Source organism: Pogona vitticeps, chromosome W (genome assembly GCF_051106095.1).
Source record: "Pogona vitticeps strain Pit_001003342236 chromosome W, PviZW2.1, whole genome shotgun sequence".
NCBI lineage: Eukaryota > Metazoa > Chordata > Lepidosauria > Squamata > Agamidae > Pogona > Pogona vitticeps.
Genome location: NC_135798.1, coordinates 3,799,355 through 3,817,098, shown reverse-complemented (window position 1 = coordinate 3,817,098; position 17,744 = coordinate 3,799,355). Strand labels below are relative to the sequence as shown.

Genomic DNA, 17,744 nt, shown 5'->3' with positions numbered 1-17,744 from the left:
AGAGATGACTGACTGTCCTGTGACAAGCCCCGCCTCCTTACTGCATGGTTTTCAAAGTGCTTTCAGAGTGCCTGCTTTGTAATTTCCTCTAGAATTTTCCCTGGGATGGATGTCAGGGTGACAGGTCTGCAATTCCCTGGTTTCCCCTATTTGAAGACAGGGGCAGTGTCAGCTCTCCTCCACCTGTCTGGCTCTTCACCCATCTCCCCTGAAGACAAGACAATATTAGACAGTGGTTGTTCAGTTTCTTCAGCCAGCTTCTTCAATGTCCTTGGATGCAGTTCATCTGGCCCTGGGGATTTCAACTCATCCCAACAAGTAAGCTATTTCTTTTACGTTGCACTCCTCTTTCATATTTTTTTTCTCTCCATCAGGTGATGAACAGGACAACTGGAATTCTATGGAGCCAGTCATTGTTTCAGTAATAAAAATCAAGTGTGAAGCACCAAAAAAATTCTACACACTTAAAAGGAGGAAAAAGGAAGATTAAAACCAGGAAAAAGGACAGATCAAGAAATCTCCAGCTTCTCTTGGTATTGGTGCACTTCTGATCACTTGAAAAAAATCAACAAAGGAAAGGAAGGAGAAAAGGTTCCCTGGGCAGATAAACATTCAAGGGAACCTCAGATGACAATAGACTTGACAAAGTCCACCCAGAGGAGAAACGAAGTCAATACATAGAACAAGGAATGAGCATCACAATGCACAGTGATTGTACTTCATGTGAAAACCCTCTGAGAGATGAGAGACAATACCAATGCCTACAGTGTGAAAAGAGCTTCAGTCACAGCAGTTCCCTGAGATCTCATCAAAGAACTCACACTGGGGAGAAACCATATAAATGCATGGAATGTGGAAAGAGCTTCAGGCAGAGCAGTTCCCTGAGATGTCACCGAAGAACTCGCACAGGCGAGAAACCATATAAATGTGTAGAATGTGGAATGAGCTTCTGTCTAAACAATAGCCTTAATCTGCATCAGAGAACTCACACTGGGGAGAAACCATATAAATGCATGGAATGTGGAAAGAGCTTCACTCACAGCAATAGCCTCAGTTCCCATCAAAGAAGTCACACTGGGGAGAAGCCATACAAATGTATGGAATGTAACAAGAGTTTCAGTCTAAAACATAGCCTTAGTTTACATCAAAGAACTCACACAGGAGAGAAACCGTACAAATGCATGGAATGTGGGAAGTGCTTCAGTTGGAGTTTTGTCCTGAGTTCACATCATAGGACTCACACTGGAGAGAAACCATATAAATGCATGGAATGTGTAAAGAGCTTCAGAGTCATAGTTCACATAAGAGAACTCACAGAGAGGAAAAACAGTGAATGTGGAAAGTTCTGCCATGACAGCAGTTGCCTCCATTTACATCAAAGGACTCACTCTGATGAGAAACCATATAAATGCATGGAATGTGGGAAAAGTTCATTTTAATTAGGCCTATTAATCAAGAAATATGTTTAGAACAGGCAGATGGGACTTCTACTTTATCCTAGAATGCAACATTTTATCTTCTGAGTAAAAAGATAAACTATTTCAGCACTCATGAAATTAACCATGACATTGAGGGGGAAAATTTAACCAGAAATGGACCCCAGGTCTAAAAATGCACTGAGTAAAATGTGTAGTTACTTAAATTCGAAAGGCCTGTCTTGGAATTGGTAATGGGGAAATGAAACGATGCCTGTGATGGACACCAGAGGTGACCTGAGTAGAAAAGGCCACTGTTTGCAGGAGATGTTTACTTTGGCCAAATTGGCCTTGAGGGAAATTGTGCCATTCCATGATCATTGTCTCCAATAAATACCCCACATTGGAGAACAGTTCTGAGGTTGACTGGTGGGTCTTTGGTTATTTGAGATTAATTTGTTGTGACCAGCTTTGAAAGTTTGGCCACTTCTATCAATGGTGTCATGTTAGAAATCTCCTTCACATCAGGTGGCAAAGGGGTCCTTACTCTGAAGCAGGGTCATGAGATAGAAGAGTCTCTGTATGAGGAGGAGGAGATTAGATTTCGAGATGGGAGTTTAGATTTGAGGATTTTGGAATCTAGAGTGGAGAGAGAGTGCACAGTTGAGAGTGGATGAAGTGGGATGTTTTGTTAAGTGTTAACGACACTGATTGTACCTTCATCACCTGTAATAATAAACAACTACTATTTGGCTCTTTTTAAAATGACAAATTGCTTGGACTCTATGATTAATGATACATGATGTTGATGTAATCAGCTGGTGGCAGCGACACGACAAGTTTCTTGTGCCCTTTGATTGGTGAAACAACCAAGGGACAGGCAGAAAGGTGACAAATAGCATTCAAGATTTTTAAATGGTTGAATTCCATGTAAAGGGCAGCATTAAAAGCACAGGGAGAAAAAATTTATATCTGGCAGAGTAGTAATATAGCTCAAGATGGGAAAAAACTATTCAAATGATGACATGAGGGAAAGCTTGCTTAAAGAGCCAGGTCTTCACTTTGCTCTTGAAAACCCAACAAGGGAGTCAGAGAGATCTGCGGGGGCAGACTGCTCCAAAGGCAAGGGCCCACTGCCAAGAAGGCCCGGGTTCTTTTTCTTTCTCTCCAGGCCTCCCTCGGCATGAGGCCCCTCAGCCGCCCTTCCTGGCTAGAACAAGTAATTCCAGTAGATCTAGGTGGGAGGAGGTGTTCCACTAGATATCGAGGTCCTAAACTGTTTAGGGCTTTATATGTCATCATTAGCACTTTAAAATCAATGCGGAAACGAACGGGCAGCCAATACAAGGCAACCAGAGTGGGAGAAATATTTTCTCATCCCACTGAGAAGTCTGGCTGCCGCATTCTGCACCAATTGAAGCTTCCACATAAATCTCAAAGGTAGCCCCAAGTAGAGCGCATTAAAGTAGTCTAATCTCGAGACTACAAGCGCATGGACCAGAGTGGTGAGTGCCCCAACATCAAGATAGGGAGGCAGCTGGGCAATCCCCCACAGGTGGAAATAGGCAGAGCGGACCACTGACGCCACCTGGGTTTCCATGATGAGTGCTGGAACCAGATGAAACTCCAAGCTGCGAACCTCACTCTTCATGGTGAGAGTTATTCCCCCAAAAGAGAGGGAGTTTCCCAAACTACTGATGGAGGAGACACGCACCCTCAGGACCCCTCCGTCTTGTCCAGGTTCAGCCTCAGCCGATTCTCCTGCATCCATTGCAGTACAGCCTCCAGGCAGCGCTGAAGGGACAGAACGGCATCCACTGTGGTTGGAGAAAAGGAGATGTAGAGCTGGGTGTAATCAGCATACTGATGGCACGAAGCCCCACACTTCCTGATGACCCCACCCAGCAGCCTCATGTAGATATTAAACAGCATTGGGGAAATAATCAAGCCCTGCGGAACCCCACAATTGAGGCTCCACGGGGCCAAAACATTCTCCCCAAGCTGTACTCTCTGAAGATGTTCCTCCAAGAAGGATCAGAGTCAGGCTAGCGCCAGACCACCAATTCCCAGCTCGGAGATCCTCCCCAGGAGAATACCGTAGTCAATGGTATCAAAGGCGGCTGAGATACTGAGTAGGACCAACAAAGATGTTTTGCCCCTGTCGGCCTCCCTCAGCAGGGCGACCCATGCTGTTTCCATACTGTGGCGCGGCCTGAAGCCCGACTGGAATGGATCCAGGGCATTGGTTTCATCCAAAAGAGCCTGGAACTGGCCAGCCACCACCCTCTCTACAACTTTGCTGAGGAAAGAAACACTGGGGATGGGCCTATAATTGCCAGTGTTGTCCGCCACCAAACTTGGTTTCTTCCTTATGGGCCTAATGGGTCTCTCCTTGGGGAGACCCATTAATTATTGCTGTGGCCCATTTGGTTGTTTTAAGCCTGGCTGCTTTGATTAGCCAGTCCGAGAAAGGGTCAAGGGAGGAGGTGGTGGCACAACAGCAGTCAAGCGCTTTGTCCACCATATCTGGTGTTAAAGGCTGCGAGACAGAGAGAGTCCCATCGGGCAAGGCAGAGCACCGGATGTCTCTGCTTGATCTACTGTGTTCAAAAAAGGAGAGAGCTCCCAGCAGATGTCTTCCACTTTAGATTTTAAAAATGCTGCAAATTGGTCAGGTGAGATACTAGTTGGAGGCCCCGCACTGGTATAACACCTGGTATAACCCCACTCACAAGGGCATTTGTCCATGACGATATACCTAACTCTGAGAGCCTGGATGTCTTTTCTCTTAGCTAAAAGGACTAGAATTCTAGCTGCGGGGAGAAGATTCCTGCTGGATTCTGGTAACTAGTGAAAAAGATAGCAAAGCCCATGCTTAATGCTACCTTAAGGACTAGTGTACATCCTTAAGGCTTGCAAACTCAGTTTTGCGTTAGGTCCTTCCTCTCTCTCTCTCCTGCCTTTGTTGATTTATATTTTTTGACAAATCTTGTGCCCAAAATGGACAGTAGCCTCCATTTAATGGTTCTTCGTTGTGGTCTCTGTGAATTCACACAAATGGGTTAATCCTGCACCTGTGCAGGACGTCCGGAAGATTCTAGAGCTTTGAAAAAGAAACAGTTGAGTTCTCCCTCCCCAACATGGTATAGGCTCCGGCCCGTCAATCTTCCTTTCAGTTCCTCTTTCCTCCATTCCAGTAGGACATTAGGAAGAGCAGAGTGAATATTTTTCCCCTCCCTTCACCTGGATTCCCCTTTTGTTTTATGGCCCCTCGAGGCTTCGAGCAGTGTGGCACCTGCTCCTGCAAAATTCCTTTGTCAGACCACCAGGACAAATGCTTGTTTTGTTTGGGTGAATCCCACCTCCATCAGACTTGCACTGCCTGCAAGGGGTTTTTCTAAACAAGCCATTAAGCTCAGGCACCAACGCCTTAGATCTTTCCTCTATGAAAAGTCTCTCCTTCTCACTATGGAGGTTCCTTCCCTCCCTTCACCAACTCCTCCACATTCGGAGGTCTCTAAATTAGCGCCTTCCCCTGCTGAACAGGCAGCTCTTACCATCTCCTTGCCTGTGGTCCAAGGAAGCCTCTAAACTGCACAAAGCCAAGGCACCTTCTCATCCCGACATTTCCACAAAAAAGAAAATCAGCAACTGACCTAAGAAACTGAAGAGTGGCATAAATTTCAAGCACAAACATACAAGAAAATTCCAATATGGGTAGCTCCTATAGAAGCTTTTGCGTTGAAAGTATTAAATCAGAAAGGAATGTTACTAACTTATAAAGAATTACTCAACAGAGAACAAAATATAAAAAATAAGCAGGAATTAGAGGAACTAGGGGTGGCGACACATTGGTGGTCACTGAATAAACTAGAATCAAGATATAAAAAAGATAAAAACATGGGCTTTTTTGAGGGTGAAGTCCAGGTGGACAAACTATGGATCCATACTGATGAGAAAATAGTAAAGAAAATGTATACAGTGGTGCCTCGAATAGCGATGTTAATGCGTTCCACAAAAAACATCGCTATTGGATTTCATCGCTATTCGAAATGCGGTTTCCCATTGAAATGCATTGAAAGCCGGCTAATCTGTTCCAATTGGAACGAATTGCCATCACTAATTGAAAATCTCCATAGGAAACATCGCTATTCAAAACGCGGTTCCCCCATTGAAATGGATTGAAACCTATTCAATACATCTCAACGGGGGGCAAAAATCGACAACAAATTTAAAAAGAGTCAGAACAAAGTCAAATTGAGTTAACAAAGGGTTTATTAAGTGCACTTTACGATTTCAAACATTTCAAACAGGACATTTTAACTTTAAACCATTTAAAAAATAGCGAACACGGGGCTGTTTAAACCATCGCTAATCGAAAACAGGGGACCTAAAATGTAATCGCTATTCGAAGCGCGGTCCTGACCATCGCTATTTGAAAATTGCCCATAGGAAACATCGCTAATCAAAGCGATAAAATGCCCCGAAAAACTCATCGCTATTCGATTTCATCGTTAATAGAAGTGCTCGCTATTCCAGGCACCCCTGTACATACTTTTTGGAATATGAGCTGGAGGAGGAGAGGGTAAAAGAGACAATAAAATGGGCAAGTAACCTCGGTTATAATATTGATATTGATCACTGGACAATGATGTGGAAAGATTGTTATAAAATGATTAAGCCGGTAAACTTAGGAGAAAATATCCTCAAAATGTTTTACAGATGGCACTACACCCCTGCAAAACTGGCAAAAATGACAGAGGGTAGCAGCCCCACCTCCGTCCAGGTCCCGATCCGGGAAGCACCAAGCCCCTCCGTCCACACATACCCCTTCCTGCAGGGGATCCCCACCCTGGGATCTGGTTGGGGAGGGGGATCTGGTCGGCCCTTCCCTCTCCCTCATCCAGATCCACTGAACCAAGAGATGCTTCTGAAGAGTCCCCTTCGAACCCCATAGACTGGGAGGGGGGAGGGGGATCCTGAAGACGCTCAGGATGGCAGGCCAGGTATGGGGGGAAGGAGGGGAGCCCCATCGCTCCAAGCAGACCCCCCTCTTCACCACAAAAGCCCCATTTCTGGGACCCCCTTTGTGTCCGCCCTTTGCAGCCCCCTCCCTCCCTTTCTCCTCCCCACTGCATCCCATACCTCGCTTTCGACCTGGGGGTGAAGTTTGGGGGGGTTTGCTGGAGGAAGGAGAAACTGGGGGGAAGAGAAACAGCAAGGGGAACTGCTTCCCACCTTTCCCCTCATCTGCCACCCCCCCCTCGAAAGGCTGCGTGCAAGATCTGGGGGAAAGAAGGGTGTCGAGGAGGACCCACCGACACGCACAGAGAAAAAGGCCCGGGTGTCTTGCTGGGGGGGGAGGGTGAGATCGAGACCCCTCCCAGACTTCCCGATCACCCCCCCCAATTTAGCCCCCCCATGTGAGGAGGAAGAGGAGGAAGGCAGGGACCAAAACAAAGAGACCCCCTCCCCCCAAACCGGGCGAGGCCCGCAGACCGAGCGGATTGTGAGGGTCTCGGGTTCGTGGCGGGGAAGAGAAGGGTTTTCTCCATCTCTGCAACTCCTGAGCCCCCCCCAAAAAGCGGTCCTGCACCCCCCCCGACTGAGGGCTCACCTCCTTGCCAGTCCCCTGGCGGGAAACTTGCGAGGAATCCCCTCCCCCTTCCAAAGCGGCCTCTTTCCCCCCGGGGGATCCTAGAGGTGGGGGGCAGGAGGGGGCCAGAGCGGGGCTTCCCACCTCCGGTTTCCCTTCAACGCTGCTCTTCTTCTTCCTCGTTTTTTTCCCTGAATGGAAAGGGAAAGATGGCGGTAGGGGAGGTGGACGACAAAGCGGGTGGGGGGGAGGGAGGCAGAACAGAAGGGGCAGAGCCTGAAAGGGCGGGTGGAATAGATATTTTCATCTCTCTCCTGAGGGAGGATTTTTTTTAAAAAATGAGCATCTACTAAAGCAGGTGGTTATTGCCCAGTCAGCCTTCCAGAGGGATGGGCTTCTGCCCGGAGACAGGTGATGCGTAAGGAGCAGGAGGAGGAGCGAGCTCTCATTGGGTCCCCATTGTTCTTCCCTGGGCGGAGCCAGAACCTCTCCCCTGCGCGTCGACGGGTTGCCAGGCAATCCCCTCATAGATGCCATAATAAGGCAGGGGGACACCCAAGACCAGCTCTTGAGGGCTTCCACCCAGCAAATTAATCAACTTTGAGGAATTCCTTTCTAATTTTCTGGAAACTTAAGTACAACCGTTGGGGAGAAATTGAGAAGGAAAAAGAGTTAATATACTTTGGATTTAATGTACAGTGGTGCCCCGCATAGCAACATGAATCCGTTCCAGGATTAACGTCGCTATCCGTATTCGTCGCTATGCGGGGGGAGGAAACCCATAGGAATGCATTAAACTCCATTTAATGCGTTCCTATTGGGGGAAAACTCACCGCTATGTGGGGAATCCTCCATCCAGCCGCCATTTTCGCTGCCCAGTGAGGGCACGGTGCAAAAATGCTGTGGGCGGCCATTTTGTGGATGCAGCGGCCATTTTGGAACCACCGATCAGCTGTTCTAAAAACATTGCAATGCGATAATCGGTAAGCAAAATGTTTACCGATCATCGCAATGCTATGTTTAGTAACCTAAAACATCACAATGCGATCGCATTAGTGATTGCAAAAAATGTGTCATTATGCAGATTTGTCATTAAACGGTGCGCTCGTTAAGCGAGGCAGCACTGTACTTACTTGGGTGTGGAAATGATCTTCCCTTCATGACTCCTCCCTCCAAAAGGTCCATCAATGAACAGCCCTTCCAACCTCAACCCCAAAGGAACATCCAGTCTGGCATCATCCCCTCCCTGGTTCTCTTCCCTTGCCTTTTTGGCTCTTTCCTTCCTTCTCTGTGACTCAGGCGGAGCCCGAACACCTCATTCCATAATCCTGCATATTTTGGAAGTGATGGTTTCTCTTCTTTTTTCTAATCTACCAGATGATGAAGAACAGGGGAGGAAGAATTGCCCAGCAGCATCTGGAGCAACCTGGGCAGGAACTCGCAATCAAGCAAGGAAACAGAGAAATGGAAATAGGAATGGCCAGGCATGGACTTCACATGAATGAACTGACGCAGGGGAGAAACCACGTACCTCCATGTCACCTCAGTAGCCGTCAAAGAACACATGCAGGGGAGAAACAGTATCTGTGTATGGAATGTGGAAAGAGCTTCAGTCAGAGTAGTAACTGGAGGAGACATGAAAGAACTCACACTGGGGAGAAAACTTACAAATGCATAGAATGTGGAGAGAGCTTTAGTAAGTGTAGTCATCTTAAGTCACATCAAAGGACTCACACTGGGGAGAAACCACATAAATGCTTGGAATGTGGAAAGAGCTTTAGTCGCAGTGATCACCTTAGGTCACATCAAAGGACTCACACTGATGAGAAACCACATAAATGCACGGAATGTGGAAAGAGCTTTAGTTGCAGTGGTGACCTTAGGAAACATGAAAGAACTCACACAGGGGAGAAACCACATAAATGCATGGAATGTGGAAAGAGCTTTAGTCAGAATGTTCACCTTAGGTCACATCAAAGGACTCACACTGGGGAGAAACCACATGAATGCATGGAATGTGGAAAGAGCTTTAGTCACAGTGGTCAGCTTAGGGTACATCAAAGGACCCACACTGGGGAGAAACCACATAAATGCATGGAATGTGGAAAGAGCTTTAGTTGCAGTGGTCAGCTTAGGGTACATCAAAGGACCCACACTGGGGAGAAACCACATAAATGCATGGAATGTGGAAAGAGCTTTAGTTGCAGTGGTCAGCTTAGGGTACATCAAAGGACCCACACTGGGGAGAAACCACATAAATGTATGGAATGTGGAAAGAGCTTTAGTCGCAGTGGTCAGCTTAGGGTACATCAAAGGACCCACACTGGGGAGAAACCACATAAATGCATGGAATGTGGAAAGAGCTTTAGTCGCAGTGGTCAGCTTAGGGTACATCAAAGGACCCACACTGGGGAGAAACCACATAAATGCATGGAATGTGGAAAGAGCTTTAGTCGCAGTGATAATCTTAGGTCCCATCAAAGGACTCACACTGGGGAGAAACCATATAAATGCACGGAATGTGGAAAGTGCTTCAGTGAGAGCAGTCACCGGAGTAGACATCAAAGAACTCACACTGGGGAGAAACCATAGAAATGCATGGAATGTGGAAAGAGCTTTATTCAGAACTCCTGATAATTAAAGAAGGCAGAAGAAATTCATTCAGTTTTGTGCTGGTTTTCACTGGAAAGATTAAGCAATCAAAAGCTGACTAAATGCAAAACAGAGAGAAAAGAAATGGAGTGCATTTTGAAGTGCCATTTGTGATGTGTTTTACTTCTATCATTAATTAAAAGAGAGATGCCAGAAAATAGACATGGAACTTTTTGCTTTAAAAAATGAGAATAAGCATATATTGTGCAATGGATATTCTAAGGATAACTGATGAAAGAAAGCAAGTAGTGAAGAGAGAGGAGCTGTCATTTGGTTTAGAATGCTTTACCCTCATAAATAATAATAGTAATTGAGTTTTAAAGAGGGTACCAAAGCAAAAAGCAAAGTGTGCTGCTTATATACCGTCCCATAGTGCTTCAAGCACTCTCTGGGCGGTTTACAATTTAATTATGCAGGCTACTCATTGCCCCCCCAGTGAGCTCAGTACTCATTTTACCGACCTCAGAAGGATAGAAGGCTAAGTCAACCTTGAGCCGGCTACCTGGGATTTGAACCCCAGGTCGTGGGCACAGTTTTAGCTGCAGTACAGCGCCAACCTAGCAGTTCAAAAGCATGCAAATGCAAGTACAGTGGGGTCTCGACTTACTAACGACCCTACTTATGAACAATTCAACTTACGAACCCGCCCTATAGGGGAAATAAGGACTAGACATACGAACTTCCCTCGAGTTATGAACAGGGGGAAAAGTCCCCCCTCCCTCCCCTTAGAGGCTTCTGGAGGGGGAAAAAAGGGTCAGAAACTTAAAAATAAATAAAAGAAAGTCACTTACCAGGCCTTGGTAGCCCCCAAACAGCAGGAAAAAGAGCAGGAAACAGGTAAAAGCCCACACCAGAAGGGAGCCTGGCAGCCCTTTTGTGCTCCCCCCCTGCTCCTGCACCCCCCTCTCCCCCCTATCAGCTGATCGGCTGGCTCTGAAGAGGCTTGGGGAGGCTTGCTCAGCACCTAAAAACCCTGCCTGTGTGTCTTTGTGCTGAAAAAATCAGTACAACATGCTTTAAAACATGATTTTAAATTGGCTTTGTTGAAAAAAAAGGTTTAAAAAGTGCTTTGCAAACTGTTCCCTGCCTTCCTCCTCATTTCCTGAACCTAAGGGAAAAAAGAAAAAATATCCCCCTCTAGTGGCAGAAGGCGGAATAGCAGCTTCCCATTAGTTTCTATGGACGGAAAAGAGCAGATACAGATTAAATGGTTTTCAATGCAATTCTATGGGAAATGCAGATTCGAACTAAGAACTTTTCGACTTACAAACTGCCTTCCAATACGGATTATGTTCGTAAGTCGAGACCCCACTGTAGATAAATAGGGACCACCTTGGTGGGAAGGTAACAGCGTTACGTGTCTAAGTCGCACTGGCCATGTGACCACGGAAGATTGTCTTCGGACAAAACGCTGGCTCTATGGCTTGGAAACGGGGATGAGCACCGCCCCCTAGAGTTGAACACGACTGGACAAAAAAAATTGTCAAGGGGAACCTTTACAGCGGTTTAACCACTGCGCCACCAGTGAATATACTATATTATTTAGGAAGAACTAGGTGCTTCTGTGCTATTATATTTAGAGTATACTGCTTTCTAATGGCAGGGATTTTTGGAAGGAGTGGAAAGTTTGGTTTTTTCAAGCTCCGGACTCTTCGGGCGCTGGATTGCACTGGGTCGGAGGTGACCAAATCCTTTGCTCCTTAACATCTGAGCTTCTCAGAGGCTGGGAAATCTAAGCCTTGGGAAAATTTGGTTTTGCTGATTGATGCAGAACAAAGGGATATAAATATTGAGAGAGAGCTCAAAGAAAGTGTTATTAGAAGGGAATGGATGGAGAAACATAGATGTTTGGTTTCATGATACAGGGTGAAAGTCCTTGGAAGAGAGGAAAGATAACTGTCAGGCAGTGACAGCCATCAATGGATTTTACACATGACTGGATGAGAACATAATTTTCTGTTTGTTTAAAAAACCATTTGAGTCAAATAATGCTTTTTTACTTTGTATATATTTATTTTTAAAGTTTAAATACTTTTGCATGTCTTTCATTTAAAATTATATTTTTTCCTTTTTATCTTTCTATTCTTAGGAAGTTTGAAGTCTTCTGAAGATGTATTCTGTCTTTCTAGATTATGAGAACCAGTGTTTTAATGTGTTTGCATTTTAGGTTCAAACAGGCCTTAAATTTTCCCTATTATCTAAATTTAAGTTGCTGCATCTTTTTGCAAGATACAAGGATGTATTTTAAGTAAGCCTGCAGTTTTTGCATAAGTACATGATGTTTGGATTTAAAAATCTGTACCAACTTTTTTTCCTCACGCCTGTAAGACTGCCTTACATATTTTCTTAGATTTAGTTTATTTAAGTATGGAATCTAGACATGATGTAAATAAATGAACCTGTACAGAATTAACAAGTTTTGGAATTGCCTGGAATCACTGCAACAATGAAAAGACTTCCTGTGAGATACCCAGATGAGCTTCAAACATATTGTCACTGGCTGTCTATCTGACGGAGAAAGTCGGGCTGAACCCATCCTGACTGGAGTGCCGTCCTTTCCTGAGAAGCCCATGGAGCTCCAGAGACAGAACATATGACCTGTCAGAGAAGTGACACCTCCATGGGGAGAATGGACAGATAGAGAGATGAGAAGGGTCACAGAGAAAACCAGGGAGATAGAGATAGTTCTGGGTGAAGAATCAAAAGTTTAGGTCAATGAAGGAATGGAGAGTCTGGAAATAAAGAGCCTGGGGTGTCTAAAGTGGAAGTTCCAGTGAGGGAAACAGAAGGTTCATTAGAGGAAAGGATCGACTGGGCAAAGGAACATTAGGGTAGCAGCAGAGGTGCAAAAGAAAAAGAAAGGAATAAGACATGAGGGGGGAAGATAAATATACCTAGGGGAACCATCAAGAAGGGAGATAGCGGAAGGTGGAGAGGTCAAAAGAAGGAGAGGATATTCCTGAGGAGGAGCTACATCCTGGTGAAGCTAGCAGCTCTTGGGAATCAGCTCCCAGAGAAGCTAGAACCACTTCGGTCTGGGATCCCCTTAGAAATGGGGGAATTGAAGGGGAGGTCAGGAGAGACCTTTCTGTAGCAGTTGTGTCAGCAGCAGAAGTTAGAAGATTGGGCAGCAACCTGATTTTCCTTTCTTCTGGAAATTCACATCAGCATGGACCGAAGACTGGCGCCATTTTTGGCAACCAGCCAAGACAGCTCCGTTCGCCGAGAATAAGAGAACAAGAAGCACGGCGAAAATATATAACAAAGTAAGTGGAAGCCCTTGTTCTATGAAAAACCCCAATTAAAATGAAGAACAAGTGATTGTGTGAAAATTTATGACCGAAACGAGATAAGGAGCGGCGTATTTAGCATATCAGCTCACAATTAAGCTGATTCAAGGTTGGTAGATTTGAAGAGAACAGCCAGGCAGAAATAGCTTGTGTTTTTATTAAAGGAAAAAACTCCTGGAATCAACACTGGACAGGCTTTGAGAGAATAAAATCTGCTGTAAGCTGTACACTTTGGACCTTTTCTCCTTTTGGATATATAATTCTTAGACTGTGTGGGACTCTGTTTGCTGTGGAAAATACATTTGCTGGGACTCTGATTGCTGGCCCTCCCTTTTTGGGGGAGGAGAAAGAAGCCTTTGGAAGTAAAAAAAAATAGACTGTGAGCTGCGAAATAGACTGTGAGCTGCGATCTGGTTTGAACTGAACTAATGATTTAAATGACACTTTGATAACACAGCCCGGCTGGGTGAAGGTAAAAATAAATCTTGAGAAGAGAAAAGAACATCTTCCGGTTTGGCGACTGGAGACGAGAAAAGGGATTGGACTATAAAAACACTTGAGAGACTTATGTTTTAAATTCCATCTTTTTGCTTGAGTTTGCCTGCTATTTTATTGCTAACACTGCAACAGTTTTAATGTAAAATATTGGTCTCGACGGTGACTTATATATTATGTATATTTGGGCAAAGGGGAGAGGGAATTTTAAGTGAGGGATAAAATAGTGGGAACTGAAGAGCATTTTGTATATATATAGATCAGATATATTGGAAAAATGGAACTTCTCCCTGGGAAAACTAGAGATCAATGGCTAGATTGGAAAATCTCCTTTCAAAGGACAGCGTTGAAAGGATTTGCGCAGGTAAATTCTTGTCTTGATCAGATACAAGATCTTATTAAAGATCCTAAGGAAGAGAAAATAGCAGAGATTAAATCACACCTAAGAAAAATGCCACAGCCGGGGGTATTGAAAACAATACCAGATAATACAAATGGGATGGTGTGTTACCCACTAAGCTATGAAGCCATTGCAGCTAGGAAAATTGAGGCTGAAAAGAGAACTACTGTTTTAGGTGTTGTCCCCCCTTTCAAAATATGGAAGAAAACAGAGTCACAGAAACAAAAGAAGCACCTGGAGAAAAAGGGAGAGGTGAACAGAATATATACTATTTCAGACCTGTCGAGTGTACATTCAAGACAAAAGGAGAGTCAAAGAGGGGATATATCTCACAATTAGTCTTGGTGTTCTGATGGTTTTGGAATAACTTAGATGTAAGCTGTGTTATAATTATAAGTTGAAAGCTAAAGGGGTAAATACATAGACAGCTAGAAGAAGAAGAAGAAGAAGAAGAAGAAGAAGAAGAAGAAGAAGAGATCTTATTGGAATATGAATAGATTATATGTATATATTTAATATGAAAAGATTGAATGATTATATATCTGATGTTCTCTTATACTCAACCCCTTTTTCCACCCTTCCCATTGCCCTTTACCTTCTGTACCCCTTCCCCATCTCCTAATAGTTTTGAAAAAAAAATTATTTTAAAACAAAGCTGATGATGATGACAAAAAAAAAAAAAAGAAGGAGAGGATATTCCCACAAGGCTGTGAATGGATATGAATGGAGAATCCCTGGACCAAACAGTGGGAGAACTTGATAATACCTCATGAAGAGGCAGAAACGAGACAGAGAGAAGTAAGACTGGAGAAACCCTCCTAATGGGGAGAAAAAGAGTTTAGAAAGTAGAGGAGAAAGATCGGGGGGGAGAGAGGCATGCTAGCTGAAGAGGGAAAGGGAGAGATGGACCAACCTCTCAGAGAGGGCTTTTGGCAGGACCCCAGTGGGTCAGATGTCTTCCAGTGGTGACAACATTGATGAATTGTAGAATCTCCTTGCCTGGGAGGTCTGTAAATTTCTGTAGGATTCCTGTGGAGTCAGGTATCCTAATGAAGTTCTGATATGTAGATATAAAAGACGTCATACAGAGGAGAGGCCGTAGAAATACACGGAATGTAGGAGGACTCATCTTTCTATTCATCCATGAACTCGTACAAAGAGGAAACCTTTGAAAAGCAAAGAATGCGGGAACAGATTCCATCTGAGCTGACAGGCCTAGAATAGCCCTTTAAGAATTGATAAACAAAGTTTGTGAAAAGTTTGTAAGAAAGAGTCCAATTAATTATTTCAGCTGTGCAAGTAACTAGCTGACCAGTTTGATTTAACCCAGCTGTGGAAGCAAAATGCTGGGGAAGAACCCTGGAGAAGCTAATCTCTGATTGACCACTAGGGACAATAAATTTAAGAGCCTCAGCACTTTTTTCAGGTTGAAAGAGGAGAGACAAAGGTGCTACTCTGCAGGACTGATTTACGATGCTGGATATTGCTATGGACTCTGGATATATGCTATAGGAAATGGACTGATATTAAATGATTTATCGTGTATGACCAATGGACTGAACTAAGACAACTCTGTCTGTATGACTACGGCTACAATACAATTTTTTCTTTACCTTAATGGACTCTCATTTCATTCCTTGTCTGCATACTGGTACCTGAATTGGATAAACCTCTGCTAGGGCAAAGGAAAGATCCCAACGAAACAGCCGACAAACTCCATGGTTCCTTCCGTGGATAAAAGTTGACCGAATAAGCAAAAGAGGCACCCATTACTTAGAGCACATAACAACATGGCTGAGAAATCAAAGTGTGAAGCCTGGATTCCTGCTTCTCTCTCTCTCTCTCTCTCTCTCTTACTATTTTCATCAATATGTTAGAGCTTGCTAATACATTTCTGCTATATTTGTTTCTCTGTTTGAAATATTTTCTTCTTGGAAAGGACCCAAGGGTGGTTTACATCATTAAAAGACAGTAAGAGCTCTCAAGGGTAACTATACAAATATTTAAAAGGATCAAAGTGTGTGTGTGTGTGGGGGGGTCATGTGGTCCTTGTGACCAGCCAAACCCAACAATCTAGCTGCTGCATTTTGGACCCACTGAAGCTTCTTGACATTGTGGGTAGATAAAGTGATATAGGTGTGTGAACTATGCTCCGTTCAGTATCCTACCATGAGAAGCTCGGGTGTGCACGGCTAAAATAGAGACATGCTTGTTAGCAGAATTTGAGAAGCACGTCTGTTGTCTCCAGGACGTTTCTCTTCCCAAAAGCTGATGAAGGATGCCTGTCCATTTTCCGTTCCATCTCCAAGCTGAAGGAGCTCAAAATGGAAAACAGACCAGCTCCTCTACATTCTCGGACCAACACTCTCCAACGTAAGGTATTTGTAAGGCGCTTGTTTTGAAAACAAGGGCGCCAAACAAAGGAAAGCCACCCTAAACCTTAGTGAGATGTGGGGAAAGCTTCATTGACAGGTGGACGAAAACTGGCAAGAACCGAATGAGAACTCAGGGGTGGGTGATCTGTTAAAGAGGGAAATGGCTTGGGATCTTTCCATGGGTCTATTCCAGCTGATTCTGGAGTTTGTTGGGATGTGTTCTCTTGTTCATGGATTGCTGCCTTGCTTCATGGATTGCTGCCTTGCCGTGGCGAAGGGGCTTGAGTAACTCAGAGAAACTATGGGCTATGCCGTGCAGGGACACCCAAGACGGACAGGTCATAGTGGAGAGTTCCGACTAAACGCAATCCACCTGGAGTAGGAAATGGCAAGCCACTCCAGTATCTTTGCCAAGAACGCCCCATGATCAGAAACAAAAGGCTAAAAGATATGACTCTGGAAGATGGGCCCCTCAGGTCGGAAGGCGTCCAACATGCTACTGAGGAAGAGCGGAGGACAAGTACAAGTAGCTCCAGAGCTAATGAAGTGGTTGGGCCAAAGCCGAAAGGACGCTCAGCTGTGGACGTGCCTGGAAGTGAAAGGAAAGTCCAATGCTGCAAAGAAAAATACTGCATAGGAACCTGGAATGTAAGATCTATGAACATTGGGAAGCTGGAGGTGGTCAAACAGGAGATGGCAAGAATAAACATCGACATCCTGGGCATCAGTGAACTAAAATGGACAGGAATGGGCGAATTCAGCTCAGATGATTATCATATCTACTATTGTGGACAAGAATCCCGTAGAAGGAATGGAGTAGCCCTCATAGTCAACAAAAGAGTGGGAAAAGCTGTAATGGGATACAATCTCAAAAATGATAGAATGATGTCAATACGAATCCAAGGCAGACCATTCAACATCACAATAATCCAAGTTTATGCACCAACCAGCATTGCTGAGGAGACTGAAATTGAACAATTCTATGAAGATTTACAACACCTTCTAGAACTGACACCAAAGAAAGATGTTCTTCTCATTCTAGGGGACTGGAATGCTAAAGTAGGGAGCCAAGAGATAAAAGGAACAACAGGGAAGTTTGGCCTTGGAGTTCAGAACGAAGCAGGACAACGGCTAATAGAGTTTTGTCAAGAGAATAAGCTGGTCATCACAAACACTCTTTTCCAACAACACAAGAGGCGACTCTATACATGGAAATCACCAGATGGGCAATATCGAAATCAGATTGATTATATTCTCTGCAGCCAAAGATGGAGAAGCTCTATACAGTCAGCAAAAACAAGACCTGGAGCTGACTGCGGTTCTGATCATCAGCTTCTCATAGCAAAATTCAAGCTTAGACTGAAGAGATTAGGAAAAACCACTGGGCCACTCAGGTATAATCTAAACCAAATCCCTTATGAATACACAGTGGAAGTAAAGAACAGATTTAAGGAACTAGATTTGGTGGACAGAGTGCCTGAAGAACTTTGGATAGAGGCTCGTAACATTGTCCAGGAGGCA

General features: G+C 44.5%; 1 protein-coding gene across 1 annotated transcript; it reads left to right on the top strand.

The window, feature by feature from the left end:
• Positions 1 to 845: 845 nt before the first annotated feature.
• Positions 846 to 9,650, top strand: LOC144585044 (uncharacterized). The gene is made up of 2 exons (XM_078382483.1): positions 846 to 1,203; positions 8,699 to 9,650. The coding sequence occupies exons 1-2, from the start codon at positions 846 to 848 to the stop codon at positions 9,601 to 9,603; spliced, it is 1,263 nt and encodes a 420-aa protein (XP_078238609.1). The 3' UTR covers positions 9,604 to 9,650.
• Positions 9,651 to 17,744: the final 8,094 nt, after the last annotated feature.